The 16,714-nt window shown below is 42.6% G+C and overlaps 1 protein-coding gene across 2 annotated transcripts in view; it reads left to right on the top strand.

Annotated features, from left to right (window-relative positions):
• WNT3A (Wnt family member 3A) overlaps nt 1-16,714 on the top strand; it is a 98,670-nt gene that overhangs the window by 40,040 nt on the left and 41,916 nt on the right. For both annotated transcript variants that reach the window (XM_009558255.2, XM_054057859.1), the window contains exon 2: nt 12,222-12,463. In XM_009558255.2, coding sequence (XP_009556550.1) covers nt 12,222-12,463 — 242 coding nt within the window. The remainder of the gene's footprint in view (nt 1-12,221; nt 12,464-16,714) is intronic.

Below are 16,714 nucleotides of genomic sequence, written 5' to 3'. Positions count from 1 at the left end.
CCCAGGGAAGTTGTGGCTGCCCCATCCCTGGAGGTGTTCAAGGCCAGGGTGGATGAGGCTTTGAGCAACTTGATGCAGTGGGAGGTGTCCCTGCCTTTAGAACAGGGGGTGGGGGGTGGAGGGTGGAGGGATGGAACTAGATGATTATTAAAATCTCTTCCAAGACAAACCATTCTATGATTCCATGATTTTATGGAATATTCTCCTAAGTCCATCCTGTGTACAGACACGGTCCTCAAAGAGGATGTAGGATGTATTCATACCTATGTAAGACTTTGGAACCATTGATTCAATATTGATCATTTCTTGAGTCTTCCAGAGAGTTTGAGTGAGATGAATCTTGTGACATTTCAGATGAAAGAAACAGATTCTGTGATGAATGAAAGGAAGCACTACCATAATTTGTTGCAAAGTAGTTAGATGGGTTTTTGATGGATAGTACAACTAGATGAAGAGCTCTTTCAGGTCTGGGAACTTTTTTTTCAGTTCAATAGTTCAAAAATGGAAGAGTCTTTTTCATGGGTGAAAAATAAAGCATTTTATCAGAAAATCCTTTTCCACAGAAATTAAAATATTTCACTTTGAGGTTGTGAGTAAGCCTAAAAGATTTATACACAAAGAAAAATGAACTCATTCTGAGTGCTTGGCATATGTGGCAAGCTCCACAGTAAGTGAAAAATAAGGTGGGGATTTTCTATGTATATATATATGTATTTTTATGGGAAATAGATTCACGTAAAAATAAATGCACCCAGCCCTAACTGGCAGTTTCAGTAGAGGAGGTAAACTAGTGTAGGAGTTTGCTCTTCCTCTAATGATCAGAGTTTGGATACAGCAACAATAAGAAACAGCAAAATTCCTAATGCAATTGGAGCTGTGCCCTGGGTCTGAAAAGGAAACAATCCCTGGGATTGCTTAATCAAAACCACTAATTTGGTATCGATAATTAAAAATAAAAGCACATATAAGTGTAACAGAAAGTTCCTTACTGACTGTATCGCTGCAATAAAAGTCTCCAAACATATGCTCAGTCTTAAATATGTGCTTAAGTCCCATTGATTACAGTGTTAACTTGAAGCATAGGCTGAAGTGCTTCTCTAAATCTAAATGCTTCCTGTGTTTTCCTTAACAGTATTTTATGACCAGAACAAAAAAGTAGCTGCAAGATTCATTAGAGGCAGAAGGGGAAACTAAAAAACAGAGAGAGAAAGACAGTGCAAAAGGAAGGAAAAACAAAGAGGGGAAAACTTTATGGCTCCGTAAACAGCTGTAAGCAATGTCTCTGGTCGGGTCAGACCGGTCTGAGTTGACAAGGCAGTGTCTCCAATTATATAGCATGCTGTAGCCTGTAAAAATGAAATCAATTTGTTATTTTTCTGGGAGAACATTATAGCGTGAGTTCACACATTTGGTGAGCTTGATGACTCAGTGAAAGCCAAAGAAGGAACTTGCAGATGTGTGTGTGTGTGTGTGTGTGTGTGCACAACTGGGTGAGGGTACGTGTGTGTGTGTTTGATGTCAGCATGCATAGTCAAAATACATCCTTGGAGGAAAGGGCAAGAAATAGAAGCAACTCATTGTATTACAACAGTGGACAGTGAAAATGACGTTGTTCTCACAGTGTTACCAAAACCAGGGTTACCAAAACCAGGACTGTGCTTTCCATCCACAGTTCTCATTTCAAACATGGCTTCATCACTAAGGAGCTAGAGGATAAAATTCCTGCAGGCACTTAAGCACTTAAGCAATTTAGAAGTCCAAATCCAATCTTCACAAGGATCTAAGGTCTTTGAGCCCAGTCCTCTGAGGTATTTAGCACTGACATAGCCCAGAACAGACCTCAGTTCAGGCAGATGAGCATTAATGAGAGGTTTGAAACCACAGTATGTAATTTATATTGCTGATCATTTTAGAAAGGTTCAAGTTGGGTTGCTTTGGGGTGGGGGAAAACTAAGAGAGTTAAGATTAGCCACACTCCTAATTATTATTGAAATTCATAGTAGAAGTCTAAATTTCTATAAATACTGTAGGTATTTTTCAGTGCCTGACGTGTTGCCTTCTCTCTTCCCTCCATTCGCCTAATTTACTACAGCTGACACAGAAAATTTGATTTTGGGGGCTGAAGCAAAACTTGATTCCAATGCCTAAGTTATAAAAGTATTATACTGAGTAGAAAGAGGCAGGTTCTCTCTCAGGCAAGCCAGTCATTGCATCACAAACACATACAAATACATACTTTCCATTTGTCATGAAACCCTGATAGGGGTTAGACTGGAAGAAGTCAGAAGTAAGGCAGCAAAGGTGTTTACCTGAAACTTTAAATTACTCTGCTTTCATTTGCAAGTAACTGTTGTTCCTCATCTCAGGTAAATTTATCCATCAGCAATATCATTAGATGAGTTCATTATAACCACGAGATTTACAGCTCTCATAAACTGCAGTGTAGGTGGCAGATTAAAACGTTAAGGCTTCTACTTCTCTAATATCCTGCACTGTGATCCTGGGGAATCTTATAAGATAAATGGAGCTGAACCGGGGGCAGATTTCAGCATCAAGACCTCCAGGGAGAAGTCCCAGATGTAGGATGTGGTATAGAAACAATATCAGGGTCACTGCATCCTGGAGCCAGGCTTGAAAACATAGTTTGAGGGACCATTAATCTGCTCAATGGCTTGTTTTTCAGAAGACATATACAACAGACTTAATTGCCTATGGTAATTAAAGAGTTCCTGGTACTTTTTTGCAAGGAACCAGGTTCTTAAAACTCACAGTTTCTCCTCTTCTATTCTGTTTGGTAGATCCTAAGGGAAGACAAAGTCAAAGAAATATTTCTTGCACTTGGAGTGGAAGGTGCTGAGTGTTGTGGTGTGGCTTAGTTCCTGTGGGAATTCACTGTCCTGGCCAAACCTCAACTCAGATAATTACACTCTGCTTTCTTAGCATCCACTCGAAGTTGCCGTTGAGTAGGTTATTTTATAAATCCAGACCTAAACTGCTGTTGGGTGTTATAAATAAGCTGCTGTAGTCCATGTTAAACATAGCTGCCATCCATCTCTCAGCACAGACTTTCCTTAGAGTCCTTATACCAGCACTCCAGGGATTTCAGTGAGAAACGGTGACATTCCTCATCCCCAACTTTAGCTTGCTAAAAACAAGGTGTCTAGTTTATGCTCATCACTTTTCCACAGCCAGTGCTGCCTCTGAGGCATCTCCAGTGATTCAGCCCACCTATCTGAGGCACCTATCTTAGGATGGGCTGAATTGCCCTCTGGAGATGCTGATCTTGCTCCACGGACTCTAGTAGACAGCTAACTTGGCCAAGATGCCTAACTTTTAAATGGTCAAAGTCAGGTGAGATTAATCCCACGCTTAGAGATCCTCTGATGAAAGATGCTAGAGAAATACAATGCTGCATCATCACCATCATTATTATTAATACAGAGCAAGGGTGAGGGAATTATTCATGGGAGAAAAGGTACCTCCGTGCCTGCATGTTTACAGGATTGGACCTATCCACACAATTTGAACATGAGCCAGCAGTGTGCCTGGCAACCAAGAGGACCAATTGTGTCCTGGTGTATTTCAAGCACAGCACTGTTAGCTAGATGGGGGAGGCGATTGTCCCACTCTACTCCATGCTGGTGCAGACCCACCTTGAGTACTGGGTGCAGTTTTGGGTGCCACAGGATAAAAAGGATCTAAAGCTACTGGAGAGTGTCCAGGAGAGGGCCACAAAGTTGGTGAAGGCTTTAGAAAGGAATGGCAGAAAGATGTGCCAGGGGAGGTTTAGTTTGGATATTTGGAAAAGGTTCTTCAATGAGAGTGTGATGGAGCACCGGAACAGGCTCCCCAGGGAAGAAGCCATGCTGCCAAGTTGGATGATATTCAAGAAGCATTTGGACAATGCCCTCAGACACATGGTATGAAGGTTGGGGTTGTCTTATACAGGGACAGGAGTTGGACTCTATGATCTGTGTGGGTCCCTTCCAACTCAGGACATTCTATGATTCTATGAATTGTGTGTATTCTTTCTGGGCTAGAGGAGAAAAAGAATTTAAATACAGCTCTTTTTGCTCTGCTTCAGGATGAAAGAAAAGATATCTAAAAAATGAGGTGGAAAGAACAGTTAATCCAGCAGGTTTCAGTCCTTTTTTTCCAGATTGGAATAGATAATTTGGGTGAACAGACACCTGCACAGTGAATTTGATCTGTCTGACAACAGGCACAGATTTCTTAGCTTATTTTGTGGACCTCTTAGGAATAGTCTATCAATAGGCTAGTGCTCAGAGATCAGAATTTGAGGACACTACTGGAATCAATGTTACAGAGTCATAATTTCTGCATGACAATATGTCACTTCTGCAAATATTGTTAGACTGCTTAGGTCTAGGTCTGATTGTTACTGGGTAATACACAACCAAAATAAACCCCTTTCAAGCCGAAAAAAATGCTTTTCATGATAATCAGTTATTTAATGTATGTATTCTAGAGCTAAACCTATTGTTTTGCTGACTTGTGTTAAAAGTGTTCTCAGCAAGTGTGACTTGTGTTCTCAGCTAAAACATTTTCAACTAAAACATAAATTAAAATTTTCATAGAATCATAAAATCATTAAAGTTGGAAAAGATCTCTAACTCACCTTGTCCAACATTCAGCCCAACACCACCATGCCTACTAAACCACGTCTCAAAGTGCCACATCATTTCTCATTATTGTCCTCATTTTGTAATTAGTTTGGCTTGGGATAGTTTTAATGTCATACGAGAAAGTCAGTTCCATCCAAGAGGGCCATTAGTTAGCAGTATTATTTCCTTTTCCATTCAAAATAGCAGGGTTTTGCAAGTTCTCTTTCCTTTCTTTCCATTCTAAAATGTCTCCAGCTTTTATTTTAATTTTCTTAGGGAAACAAAAAAATAATTACAATGTTTGCTAGGATAATGGTGTTATTCTGTGGAAAAGAATGTCATTAAATGAACACAGATTTATTAATGTTTCTGCCTGTCCACCCACCTGGCCTCTGCGCTGATGGCTCGACTCGGAGGAAGAGTTTCATAGAATCATAAAATAGCTTGGGTTGGAAGGGACCTGAAATATCATCCAGTTCCAACCCCCCTGCCATGGGCAGGGACACCTCCCACTGGATCAGGCTGCCCAAGGCCCCATACAATGTGGCCTTCAACACCTCCTGGGATGGGGCATCCACAACTTCCCTGGGCAACCTGTGTCAGTGTCTCACCACTCTCATGGTGAAGAAATTCTTCCTTATGTCTAGTCTAAATTTGTCCCTCTCCAGTTTATACCTGTTCCCCCTTGTCCTATCGCTACAAGCCTTTTTGTGGAGACTGGGAGCTGATGTGTGCTATAGGAGTGAAAAAGAAGGCACAGGAGCCTTAACTACACCTCCTGTGCCTTGTCCCTAGCTCTGGTTGAGCTGTCCTGGAGCATCACTTCCTGTTAGGGAGGCACCATAGCTCTTCAGTCATGTATGCAGGCCTGTGTTGTGAGGGTTTGTGGGAACTGAAGCAAGGCTGACTTATAGATCTTACCCTGGGAGTCTTGAACATTCAGGTGCCATTGGCTACTCATGGCAATCTCCATTTTTCAGAAACTTCATAGCCTCCTAGTAGCTCACGTCTCCCAAATGTGGTTTCAGGTAGTCTCAAATACGTGAAGTTCATGCTGGTCAACCTTAGCATCACAATGGGGATTATGGGTAGGCCTAATTGTGATGCTGTAGGATGGAGTAAGGGTTGCCCACTCATCAAGTGCAAACAGCTTCCCTGTGAGCTCTGCTGACCTGCTACAAGGAGATGTGAGACAACCCTCACTAGGTTTTCCTTATAACTTGACCTATGAAGACCTCTTGAGCCACCTTCTTCCTTTCAGTATCTTCATCTCATAATTCCATGGGTGTTTTGTGAATATTCATCTTTTTAGACAGACAGCTCTGTACAGCTTTCCTGCTTCTCCACAATGTGGCTGAAATTTGTCTTCAAGAAGTTAGATGTGGGACCATCAAGAGGCAGAGGAAATTGGTGAGAAAAGAAAAGGAAAACAGAGTGAAGTGAACCTCTGGAAATAAGAACAGATTATGAGAAAAGATTTGGAGGGTGTGTGACACCCTACTGTTAGGCCATCTCACACAAAGGAAGCAACATGGAAGAAAACTAGGGCATCTACAAACGAATGTAAATCCCCTCTATTATAGGAGATGGATATCCTTTGACTTAACTTTTGCACCAGGGCTGGCTGCCACCTTGCATCTGTGTAAGACAAAGGGAGCAAGGTCACTGCTATTGCTTAGTTCTCAGTATTCAGTGGGGACTTAAGTGCTCTTATACTGGGTCATTAGACAGGTTACACTATTGTTGTACAACATTAATAAATACAGCTATTATACCTGTGTTGGGACCTCAGAAGGACGTCTGCTGAGGAAGCTCTCAGCAGCACTTTGGAGCCAGCAAAAGGCCTCTCCAAGATAAACAGCAAAATAGAGCTCCTACAGAGATCAAGAATAACAGAATTCAGGAAGAAGCATAGGTGTACACACCTCTATGTGCTGCTACTGATGTGTCAAGGACTTTTGACAGCCATACTGAGGAGGCAGGGACTTTGAAAATTCAGTAGAGTGGTGCTGTATAGCAAAGACATCCAGAACAGAAACATTCTCTTTTTTCTTTTTCAAAGCTATAAGCATATACTTCCTGCATATTTCTTCTTCATAAACTGGCTGGGGTGTCCAAGAGGGAAGGTACATTTAATTTATTAAGAAGGTGGCCAGGTACTTATTTACGACGGCTCTGCTGAAGGAGCAGATAAAATGAGATAAGGAAAATGAAGAGCTCTCTAGGTGTGTTGGCAAAGCAAAATTCTCACTGAAGGTTGAATTAAACACTTCAGGGCATGCAAGGCTTAAAGATAAGCCAAGAACTTTGGCTGTGGACATATAGAATAGTGTTTTCATGGTTCCTCCTGAGCTAATGGGACTGAAAAGTTAATTTGTTTAAGAAGAACAGCTATTTGACCCTTTTCCTTGGTTGAAAATTGAGCTGTACTTCTTCTGGGGATGACTGTTCCGGCAAACGTGAGTGGTCCACGAATGTCCACTGAAAAAGAAGAGTTTGGCGTTAATGCATCCAGGAAGTATTGGTGCTTAAGAAATTTGAATATGAAGCCTGGTTTGACCACAATAGACAACACTTGACTCATTTTTTGACACCACATTTTCAAAATCACCCACATGCAGAAAACACTTTAAAAACAGATTGCAGGAGAATGGAAAGTGCAAAAGACAAGTTTAATCATTGGAAGCAGAAAAAATGAATGATGGAAGCTACTTGAGAGTTGAGTAATGCTGAAATGAGATTCTGATCTTTATAGACTTTCCCAGTGTCTTCTAAAGGTTTTGGTTGTTGGGTTGTTGTTGTTTTTTGGGGAGGAGGAGGAGGGGGTTGGAAGGTTCATATCTCCTGATCAATAAATATGTCAGGAAGTTGAAAGAACTTAGTTCTCCTAAAGATAAATTGACTTTAGAGAGAGGGAGAATGTCTTTACATCTGGAAAACAGGAGCAAAGTAGGGACCAAAAAAGGGTTCTCTGATAGATGTTATCACACTCCACAGTCTGCAAGAATTAGGAAGAGGGCTGTGCTTAGCTGTGTTTCACAGCAGAGGCACTATTCATGGAGAGATGTTTTGAGGTTCCATCTTGTATTTTCAGCTGAAAGTCAAGTGACTACACACGACTCCATGAAATGCCAAATTTGCATTACAGTGTCTCAGTGCCTGATGACGCCTTGAGAACAAGACTCTTGCTGGAGATTGTCTTTTGCAGATTAAACTTTCCAGACTGTAACACAGATCAAAGCAAGGTGTGACTGTTTCCCTACTGTATTGAGAATGGAGCAATGTGAAAAGCAATTAAAAGTATTTCTGCATGTTTTTATTTTTTTTTTTATCTTGGATGATCTTCCCAGCAACAGAAACGTATGGTTGAGGGCACCAACCCATAGGCTCCTCTTCCTGTAACTGATGTTTTCACTCTGCTGCTGCAGTAACCACGAAAAAAAATCATACAGGCATGAGTTTGTTCACATCAATTAAAATTTATGAGACTAGAGTCCTAGAACTTCATCCAGGTTCTATTGAAATAGGTCAAGAAAGTCCTTCTGGCTTCACAATATGATGGATGGAGCCTGCAGCAGTTGATTATATCACAGAGGATATTTTGTCTTCGGTGGGAACTGAATGGGGCATTTTTTTAAGATTTGAGAAGGATACCAGTGCCTCTGGCTGATGTACGAACAAGCTCTACAGATGTTTCTACCACAGTTAATTTTAGACACTGGAAATATCCACATCCTGGACTCCCTATTTGGTCAGCGGCTGAACTATTCTCTGCAGGATGAGTCAAAGCAACCAAGTTAGTTCTTTCCTCTGGAGGCTTCAATGACAGCATCTCTCTTTCCTCATTGTTTATAGAGAGGACCATCTAGCTTCTGAGCCTAAAGTTGGCATCTCTAAATGCCTTCTAGCTCAAGGAGTGGAATGGGTTGAGATATGGAGAAGTGGTACCCTAAGACTTCGTATTCCCAAAAAGGCCATGAAAGCAACTCACTCAAGTCCTCTGAAGCCCAGAACCATGTTTTAGAAGTGTTTTAGAAGGTGTCTTTTGTCCAGAAACTGTGATCTAGTGTTTTGCATCTAACTTAGCAATGAAACAAAACCATGTACAATGCAGAGTGAAATCATCTTTTGGCTTGACATGGGCTGCATTTCAAAGCTGCCTTTCTGTCATTAATTGTTTCCTGAATTAATTTAAAGCTAAAGAAATCTAAAGAAATCTAAAGAAATCTAAAGAAATCTAAAGCTCATGCCATTTAGTTAGGGAAAAGAAGTTATCTGGGTTCTGTCCTTGGTCTTATCTCATGGGTTTCTGCGGGCTCCTGAAGGAACTTGTCCCCTTTCTACTGCTCAGCTTCAACACATTACTTAGCTTTCCCAGTGGGACTTTTTTTTAAAGGAACTTAACCATCCCAATTATTAGGTATCATAGCATGATTCATCTGGAGACTTCTACAATGCAGACATATTCCACTGAAACAGTCACCCAGGCTGTCTTGACAGTCTAGCCAATACAGTCAGTGAAGACAAGGCCGTGATTCACCTCATCCAAAACAGACATCTGAGATGAGGCAGACAACTCTTGCCCTGGAAGGGCCTGTTTCTTTCCACTGACTGATTGCAAAAGCGGGCTGGGTTGAATAGATCAGCTAGAGATGTCCATTTTGCAGATATCAAAAAATAGGTAAGCTGAACACATTTCCTGTTCAACAGTCATCTTGCCTCCCTGGGACAGGATGAATTGTCCTCCAGTTTCAAGTGAGATTAACCTTCTCCCAAAAGTGCATCTGAGGTGGAAAGAGGAATCTAAGCTTAGGAAATCGGGTGAAAACCCCTTGTTTTCCCTGGCACCTTATACCTTGCCCAGTTCATTTACTGGAAGGCATATTCTTGACTAAGCTGATTATCTTGGTCCTGGACTCTTATTTAGAGTAATTTGGGATCCAGAAATCATAGAATCCTAGAATCATAGAATGGTTTGGGTTGGAAGGGACCTTAAAGATCACCCAGTCCCAACTACCTTACCATGGCCAGGGACACCTTCCATTGGACCAGGTTGCTCAAATGGATGTCCCTATGTCTCTCTCGCCTGGAAAGGACTGATTTGTAAAGTCTAGTCTATGCACATTTAACGAAGCCATTAAGATGTGGCACCTGACCCTCTGAATGTCCATCTCCTTTTCAATTCTGTCATCTTTTGATCAGGTACCCACCAGGAAGGGAGATAACTAGCTGCAATTGCCCTTCTTCCATCAAAAGGACAGATTCTTTAAAACATCTTTTACCCTAGCTTAGACAAGTGCTAAAGTCAGGCAATGACAGAACCTCAGCAATGGCAGAACTCTTGTACTTTTCTTTAGTCAGAGCAAAAGAGAGTGAAACCATATTCCCTGACTTCCTTGCTGAAAATCCAAATACACCAGGCTGTTCCCAAATGGAAACCACATAACGAAAATGAATGTAAACAGAAGTGTATACTGCCCAGGCAGGTTTGTGTTTGTCATTAGTTCTGAGTCGAAAAAGTCAATCAAGAGTTTTAATTAGAAGAAAAGGAAGTATACTCTAAAAATCCCTTCAGTTTTAGTAATCAAGGTTATTATTAGAAGCACCAGTAAAAACACTTTAAAAATCTATCTAATTAGCTACATATCTGCAGATCTCTCTGCATAGCTAACTTGTTTGTCTCTAAAGCTTCAACCAACATAATGGTTCGTGGACACTCCTTTCAACGGACTTCCATTTGGCTGAGAACAGAATTTACAGTCAAATTTTTTTGGTGGCTTGGGTTTTTTTCAATTTCACTTTCCTCACTTTAACCGAAGCAATTTAGAAACTGAAGGTCAAAGGAGGTTCTCCAGATCCTTGTGACAGTACAGCAAAACTGGCATTGTTTTGCAAAAATACAACTCTGCTTTTGAAAATTCCACAATTGAAACTGATGTGAAAGAGAAAACATGCTAGGCTAATATCCAGAAGGACACTGGTGGCCATTTTCATAGAATCATAGAATGTCCTGAGTTGGAACTCACCCAGAAGGACTATCAAGCCCAACTCCTGTTCCTGCATATGACAACCCCAACATTCACACCATATATACGAAGGCATTGGCCAAATCCTTCTTGAATATAGTCAGGCTTGGGGCTGTGACTGCTTCCCTGGGGAGCTGTTCCAATGTTCCACCACCCTCTGAATGAAGAACTTTTTCCTAATATCCAAATTAAAGCTCTCTTTGTGCATCTTTCTGCCATTCACTAGGGTCCTATCTTTGGTTGCCAGAGTGAAGAGATCAGTGCCTGCTCGTCCTCCATCCCTTGTGAGGAATCAGCAGACTACAATGAGGTCTCCCCTCAGTCTCTTCTCCAGGCTGACCAGACCAAGTGAATTTAGCTGCTCCTTATATGACTTCCTCTCCAAAAACTTCACCAACTTTGTGGCCTTCCTCTGGGCACTCTCCACTTTCAATAATTTAGTTTTAAAACACCTCAAAGTCCCAGTATAAAGTTTTGCAAAGCATATGCCTGGATTAAGCAGGTGTTGAAAGACTTTACTAAGGAGCAAAAAATCTTTTCTAGACCATACTTTCAAGGAGGTTACCAACACGCCAACCATGGCTCCAAACTTGCATGCCCCTGTTTTTCACACAGGGGAACAGCATTGGTATTAGACTCATATCAAGCCACAGGAGAGTTTTCCTCCAGGTTGTTTCTGTTCTAGCAAGGCTACATTTCCATCCCCTTTTGCCTGTTTAACTGCTTATGGCAGTGAGTTTGTGTGGCATTCCTGTAGCACTTAGGTCAGAGTTGGGTTCTCAAGGTCCAAACTGCTTGAGTCCTCAGGATGAGGTTCAGCGCACAGAAGTTACCTGGTAAGGTTCAAATATCTAAGGTGCATAGCTGAATCGTATGATGGTTGTCAGTTTTGGGGTTTCTTTTCCAAAGACTTGGAGCATGATGTCTTCTGCTGCTGATGTCATTACTTCTGGTGGTTCTGAAAGTGCTTCTAAATGTCTAATCCTTGGCCTTCCTCAGCTGCCAAAATTTCCTATAAAGCCTACGTGCTCTTGTACAGGTGTGCTTGAGGGTAGTGAGGCACTGGTACAGGTTGCCCAGAGAAGTCATGGATGCCCTATCCCTGGAAGTGTTCAAGACCAGGTTGGATGAGATTTTGAGCAACCTGATCCAGTGGAAGGTGTCCCTGCCCAAGGCAGGGGGGTTGGAACTGGGTGGTCTTTAAAGTCCCTTCCAACCCAAACCTTTCTGTGATTCTATGATTCTATGTTTTTCACTGTCTGCTTGCAAAGTTTTATGAGCTCAGCATCTTTGAGAAGAAGCTTCACAATGATGGATTAAGGCTTTGAGAGGATAAAGAAAATGGAAGGAAGAGGGTATAGGTAGAGTTGCTTGCATTGTTGGGTCCTCAGTGAATTTCAGGAGGGAGATGATGTTGTTTTGGGGAAGGGTGACAGAGGAAAAGATGTTTTCAGGAGAGGAGAAGGCAGAGTAACTGAAGATGCTGATTTTCTGTCCCCATTGTTGTGAACCAAGTACAAGGGTGAAAGCCAGCCTGACAGCATTTCATTTTCCTTGTTTTTTTTTCCAGGTCCTTGGCAATTGGTCACCAGTATTCCTCTCTGGGGACTCAGCCCATCCTCTGTGGGAGCATCCCAGGACTGGTACCCAAGCAGCTACGCTTCTGTCGGAACTATGTGGAGATCATGCCCAGTGTAGCAGAAGGGGTAAAGATTGGGATCCAAGAATGCCAACACCAATTTCGAGGGAGGAGATGGAACTGCACGACTGTCAATGACAGCTTGGCCATCTTTGGGCCTGTGCTAGATAAAGGTGAGTGCACTACTACAGGTTTGGTGACAATGACATCCGAGATGGAGCAGAAACAGAGATCTCGAGAAACCTACTGTGAACTCATGTGTTTCTGATAAAGTATGATGTAAAATGGGCTGCTGGATATTTGAGCTTGATAAGGGAGACACGTGACACAGGCAGGGAAAAATTTTTTGGCCGAGGATCCCATCCAAGCAGATGAACCCCGACTCAGAAGGTGTTTTGTAGACACAAGAAGAGAAATATTTTTTCTCATAGGGATAGCAAGTAGATGTGTGCCTCCCCAGCGTAAGGATGGTGGTTATCCACCACCACAATTGTACACCAAACATCTAGTCACAGGTAACCACTATTTCTACCTCAGACCTCTACTGGGATTGTGTAGGTGACCCAGAGATCTGGGAAACTCCCCACTTGGCGGTGAGCAGAGAGTGGGGTCATCTCCGACCATGCTTCGAGCAGAAGGTTGGACTAGAGAACTCCCAGCATTTCTTTCAATATGAATTACCCTATGATTTTATGTCCTTTGGAATGAACACAAAGGATTATTGTGTTTTCAGTGGTCAAACTGGACGTCTGGCTACTTTTCTGACCCCATGGCATTTCGTGCTACATTTTCAGTTTTCTTGATGATCACAGTGGGGAAATGAAGGGCTGTTAGGGATGGTTCCTACAAACTGAACTTATCTGATAACATCAGATTTGTTACCATAATGGAACACAGTGAAGATAAAAGGCCTGAGAAAATTGCCATTAATTACTGGTTCTGCTTTCCTTGGTTTTGAATGTGGCAAATGAAGACAGGGTGCTAATTCAGGCAACTAATATTCTGACACAGCATCCACTGACATAAGTGGGACCTCTTAGAAATGTTCAGCCCTACGTTGTTGAATGCAGTGGGATTTAAGCAGCTCGTTAAGTCTCAGTGTCTGTACTTTTCCCCTATAAGCTAGCAGGATCCTATTTTAGCCCATAAGAAATGTTTTATCCTTCTTTTCCTTGTAGTACACCTTTTAAAGACCAGCCTGTTCTTGCTGGTCTCACTAAGTCAAATTCTGCCTTTCCCTTTAACACAAAGGGGTTCATTCAAAAAACAGATTCGCTTTGTACTTGATTCCTGCCCAGATGGTAAGTCCAGGTGCCCTGTGCAGACCTCTGCAGAAATACAGCTGCTCTCTCTTTGGAGACCACCAGTAGAAGAAGCTTGGAAATCCTTCCCTTCCCTTCCCTTCCCTTCCCTTCCCTTCCCTTCCCTTCCCTTCCCTTCCCTTCCCTTCCCTTCCCTTCCCTTCCCTTCCCTTCCCTTCCCTTCCCTTCCCTTCCCTTCCCTTCCCTTCCCTTCCCTTCCCTTCCCTTCCCTTCCCTTCCCTTCCCTTCCCTTCCCTTCCCTTCCCTTCCCTTCCCTTCCCTTCCCTTCCCTTCCCTTCCCTTCCCTTCCCTTCCCTTCCCTTCCCTTCCCTTCCCTTCCCTTCCCTTCCCTTCCCTTCCCTTCCCTTCCCTTCCCTTCCCTTCCCTTCCCTGGTTTGCAAAAGAGTAACACAGAATCCTTACAGTCTGAGAGCTGGAAATACTTTCTCTGGAATAGTATAGTAGCACCGTTTGACCCTGTATAAGAGAAGGAGCATCTGGGATAGTTTCAGGAAGTCTCCTAAGCTGATATATGGAGCTGATCTACACTCATCTTGGGGCACGTTCTTTCAGCAGCTGCTATCTGGAGATAGGAGTTAGGTTTCGTTTTCCCCCTTTGCATTGCTCATAAAAGACCTGGGCATTTCCTCTTATGTGAATCTTGAAAAATAGGGCAGCCAAGAGAGAGCAAAGCCTTGGTTTGTATCACTGCACCAGCTGGAACAGGTGTTTTACATGCTTTCAGCTGTTGAGGTATTTTTCCCATACACACAAGCCCGACATAACTATCTGAAGACAATTCACAGGGCACTGGCAATAAGTGAACCAGATATCCTAATGTCTTTGCCTCATCACTGGCTGGATTTCCTTAAGAACATGTGGGGCACCTTGTGCTCCCATATGGTCTCTGATTAGGCACTCCACATCTCCCGTGCCTGAGGAAAATGATCCTCACCTTCTTGCTGACCGAAGGAACCACAATCACACCAGCTGCCAAATGCTCTTATCTCACAACGGTGTTGACACAAAGGGTCTGTCCCTGCTTGAAACTGCAGGTTTTGGTAGCAGGGCTCAGGGAGGGAAAGAAGGCTGGGACGATTTCATAACTGAAGAATGTTGTTCCTTGAGGGAGAATCAAACTACCCTTCAGTTTTGCTTCACCCAGAGCAGGAGGGGGGAGAAAAAAAAAGCTCAGTTGCATTCTTGTGCAGCAAATCCCCCAGGGTAGGAACATATTTTAGCTCCTACCCAGAAAAAGAGAAGTAGAAAAGGAGAGAAAGCAAGGAAGCAAACAAAACTCTGATTTTGCGGCTTGGATTACAAGTTACTCAAGATCTGACTGCACATTTTCATTTTAATCAAAAGGGACTCCATCATCCCTCAACACAAACCAACGTAGACACTAAAGAAACTCCCTTTTGCTTTACATGACTATTTTATATGACTGCTCTTTCATTGAAAAGGACTGATTTTAATGCCTTCAGGAAATACTTTCTGGGCCTAAATCTCATTGAAGCTGCCTCACTGTCTGGGCTGCCCTTGCTGCTTTGCTCTCATTGCTAATTCAGGGCTAGACTTGAGCTGTGATTCAGCAGTGCCAAACTGTCACTAGACTCTGGTCTCATTAAGAGCCATATTCTGATATCTCATGTAAAACTGGACTCTTTTTTTCCCTGTAAGCCTGTTCACGGAAAGAAATCACAGAGGTTTTATCTACAAGTATACATATATATTTTACGTTTCTATCATGTGCTCGTTTGGGCTGGGACAGTGTTAATTTTCTTCATAGTAGCTACTATGGGGCCATGTTTTGGATTTGCGCTTGGAACAGTGTTGATAATACAAGGATGTTTTAGTTATTCCTGAGCAGTGCTTGCACAGAGTCAAGGCCTTTCTGCTTCTCGCATCACCCCACCAGCAAGCAGAGTGGGGGTGCACATGAACTTGTGAGGGGACACAGCCAGGATAGCTGACTTCAACAGACCAAAGGGATATTCCATACCATATGATGTCATATTTAGTATATAAAGTCGGGAGAGGAAGGGAAGGGGTACGTTTGGATTTATGATGTTTTTTCTTCCCAAGTAACCATTATGCAGGATGGAGCCCTGCTTCCCTGGACATGGCTGAACACCTGCTTGCCAAAGGGAAGTGGCGAATGCATTGCTTGCTTTGCCTGCTCGCGTCGCTTTCGCTTTACCTATTTAACTGTCCTTATCTCAACCCATGAGATTTGTCATTTTTACTCTTCCCTCATCCCACTACAGGGGAGTGAGTGATTGTCTGTGTGGTGCTTAGTTGCCAGCTGGGGTTAAACCACGACATGTAGCCAGGCCTAGTGAATCACATATTAAACAGCAATGGCATTCATAAGCCCAGCTATGAGGGAATGGTGATGCTCAGAGGATCCAGACCAGTTGCTGTTTGGAGGCAATACTCGACAGGTTTGGTCCTCTGTCCCTCCAGCTCTTCACATGTCATCAGGATGTACGAAAAGCAAAAGTTCCCATCCCATCCAGATATTCAATTACTCAATTTCGCATGTCCTTGTCTCAGGAATAAATGTTCCTTATTCAAAAGGAACAGAGTCGTCTTCCTCGCTCTGCTGTGCTACTTGCAAGGGGAATGATTCAAGCATTAACAGCAGATGAAATTGCTACCAGGCTGTCTGAAGGGGGATTTTTCTCCTCTTTTGTAGTCTTGGGAGAATATGAGCAGCTGTGCAGCTCTGTGGAGAAACATTCAGATAGGTGCCACTGGTGTCTTTCTTGCAAAGGGCTAGGCAGTAGGTGCTCAGGTACCCTAAACTATTTCAAATGCAAAGAACAGTATCCTACATAGGAAAAGAAATGAGCTTGAGCTCTTCTTCTCTACCTAAACCTACCTATCTGTCTATCAGTCACACATAAGACACTGCAGTACATGTACTTTCTGGTTTGCCAGAAGCTCAAATATCAACTACTAGACAGCAGAAAGAACTCCTCACTTGAACTTTTCTAACAGAAAAGTTACTAGAGGAAACAATTGATTTTTATTTGTTTCTTTGGGACTGATACGGTTACTTCACCTGCACTGCATGAAGCAATGGAGCAGCACATGGCCATAGCCACACAAACTGAACTG

The sequence above is a fragment of the Cuculus canorus genome, chromosome 2 (genome assembly GCF_017976375.1).
Source record: "Cuculus canorus isolate bCucCan1 chromosome 2, bCucCan1.pri, whole genome shotgun sequence".
In the NCBI taxonomy this organism is placed as follows: domain Eukaryota; kingdom Metazoa; phylum Chordata; class Aves; order Cuculiformes; family Cuculidae; genus Cuculus; species Cuculus canorus.
The sequence above is the reverse complement of the archived record's forward strand: the minus strand, read 5'-3'. Positions and strand labels throughout refer to the sequence as shown.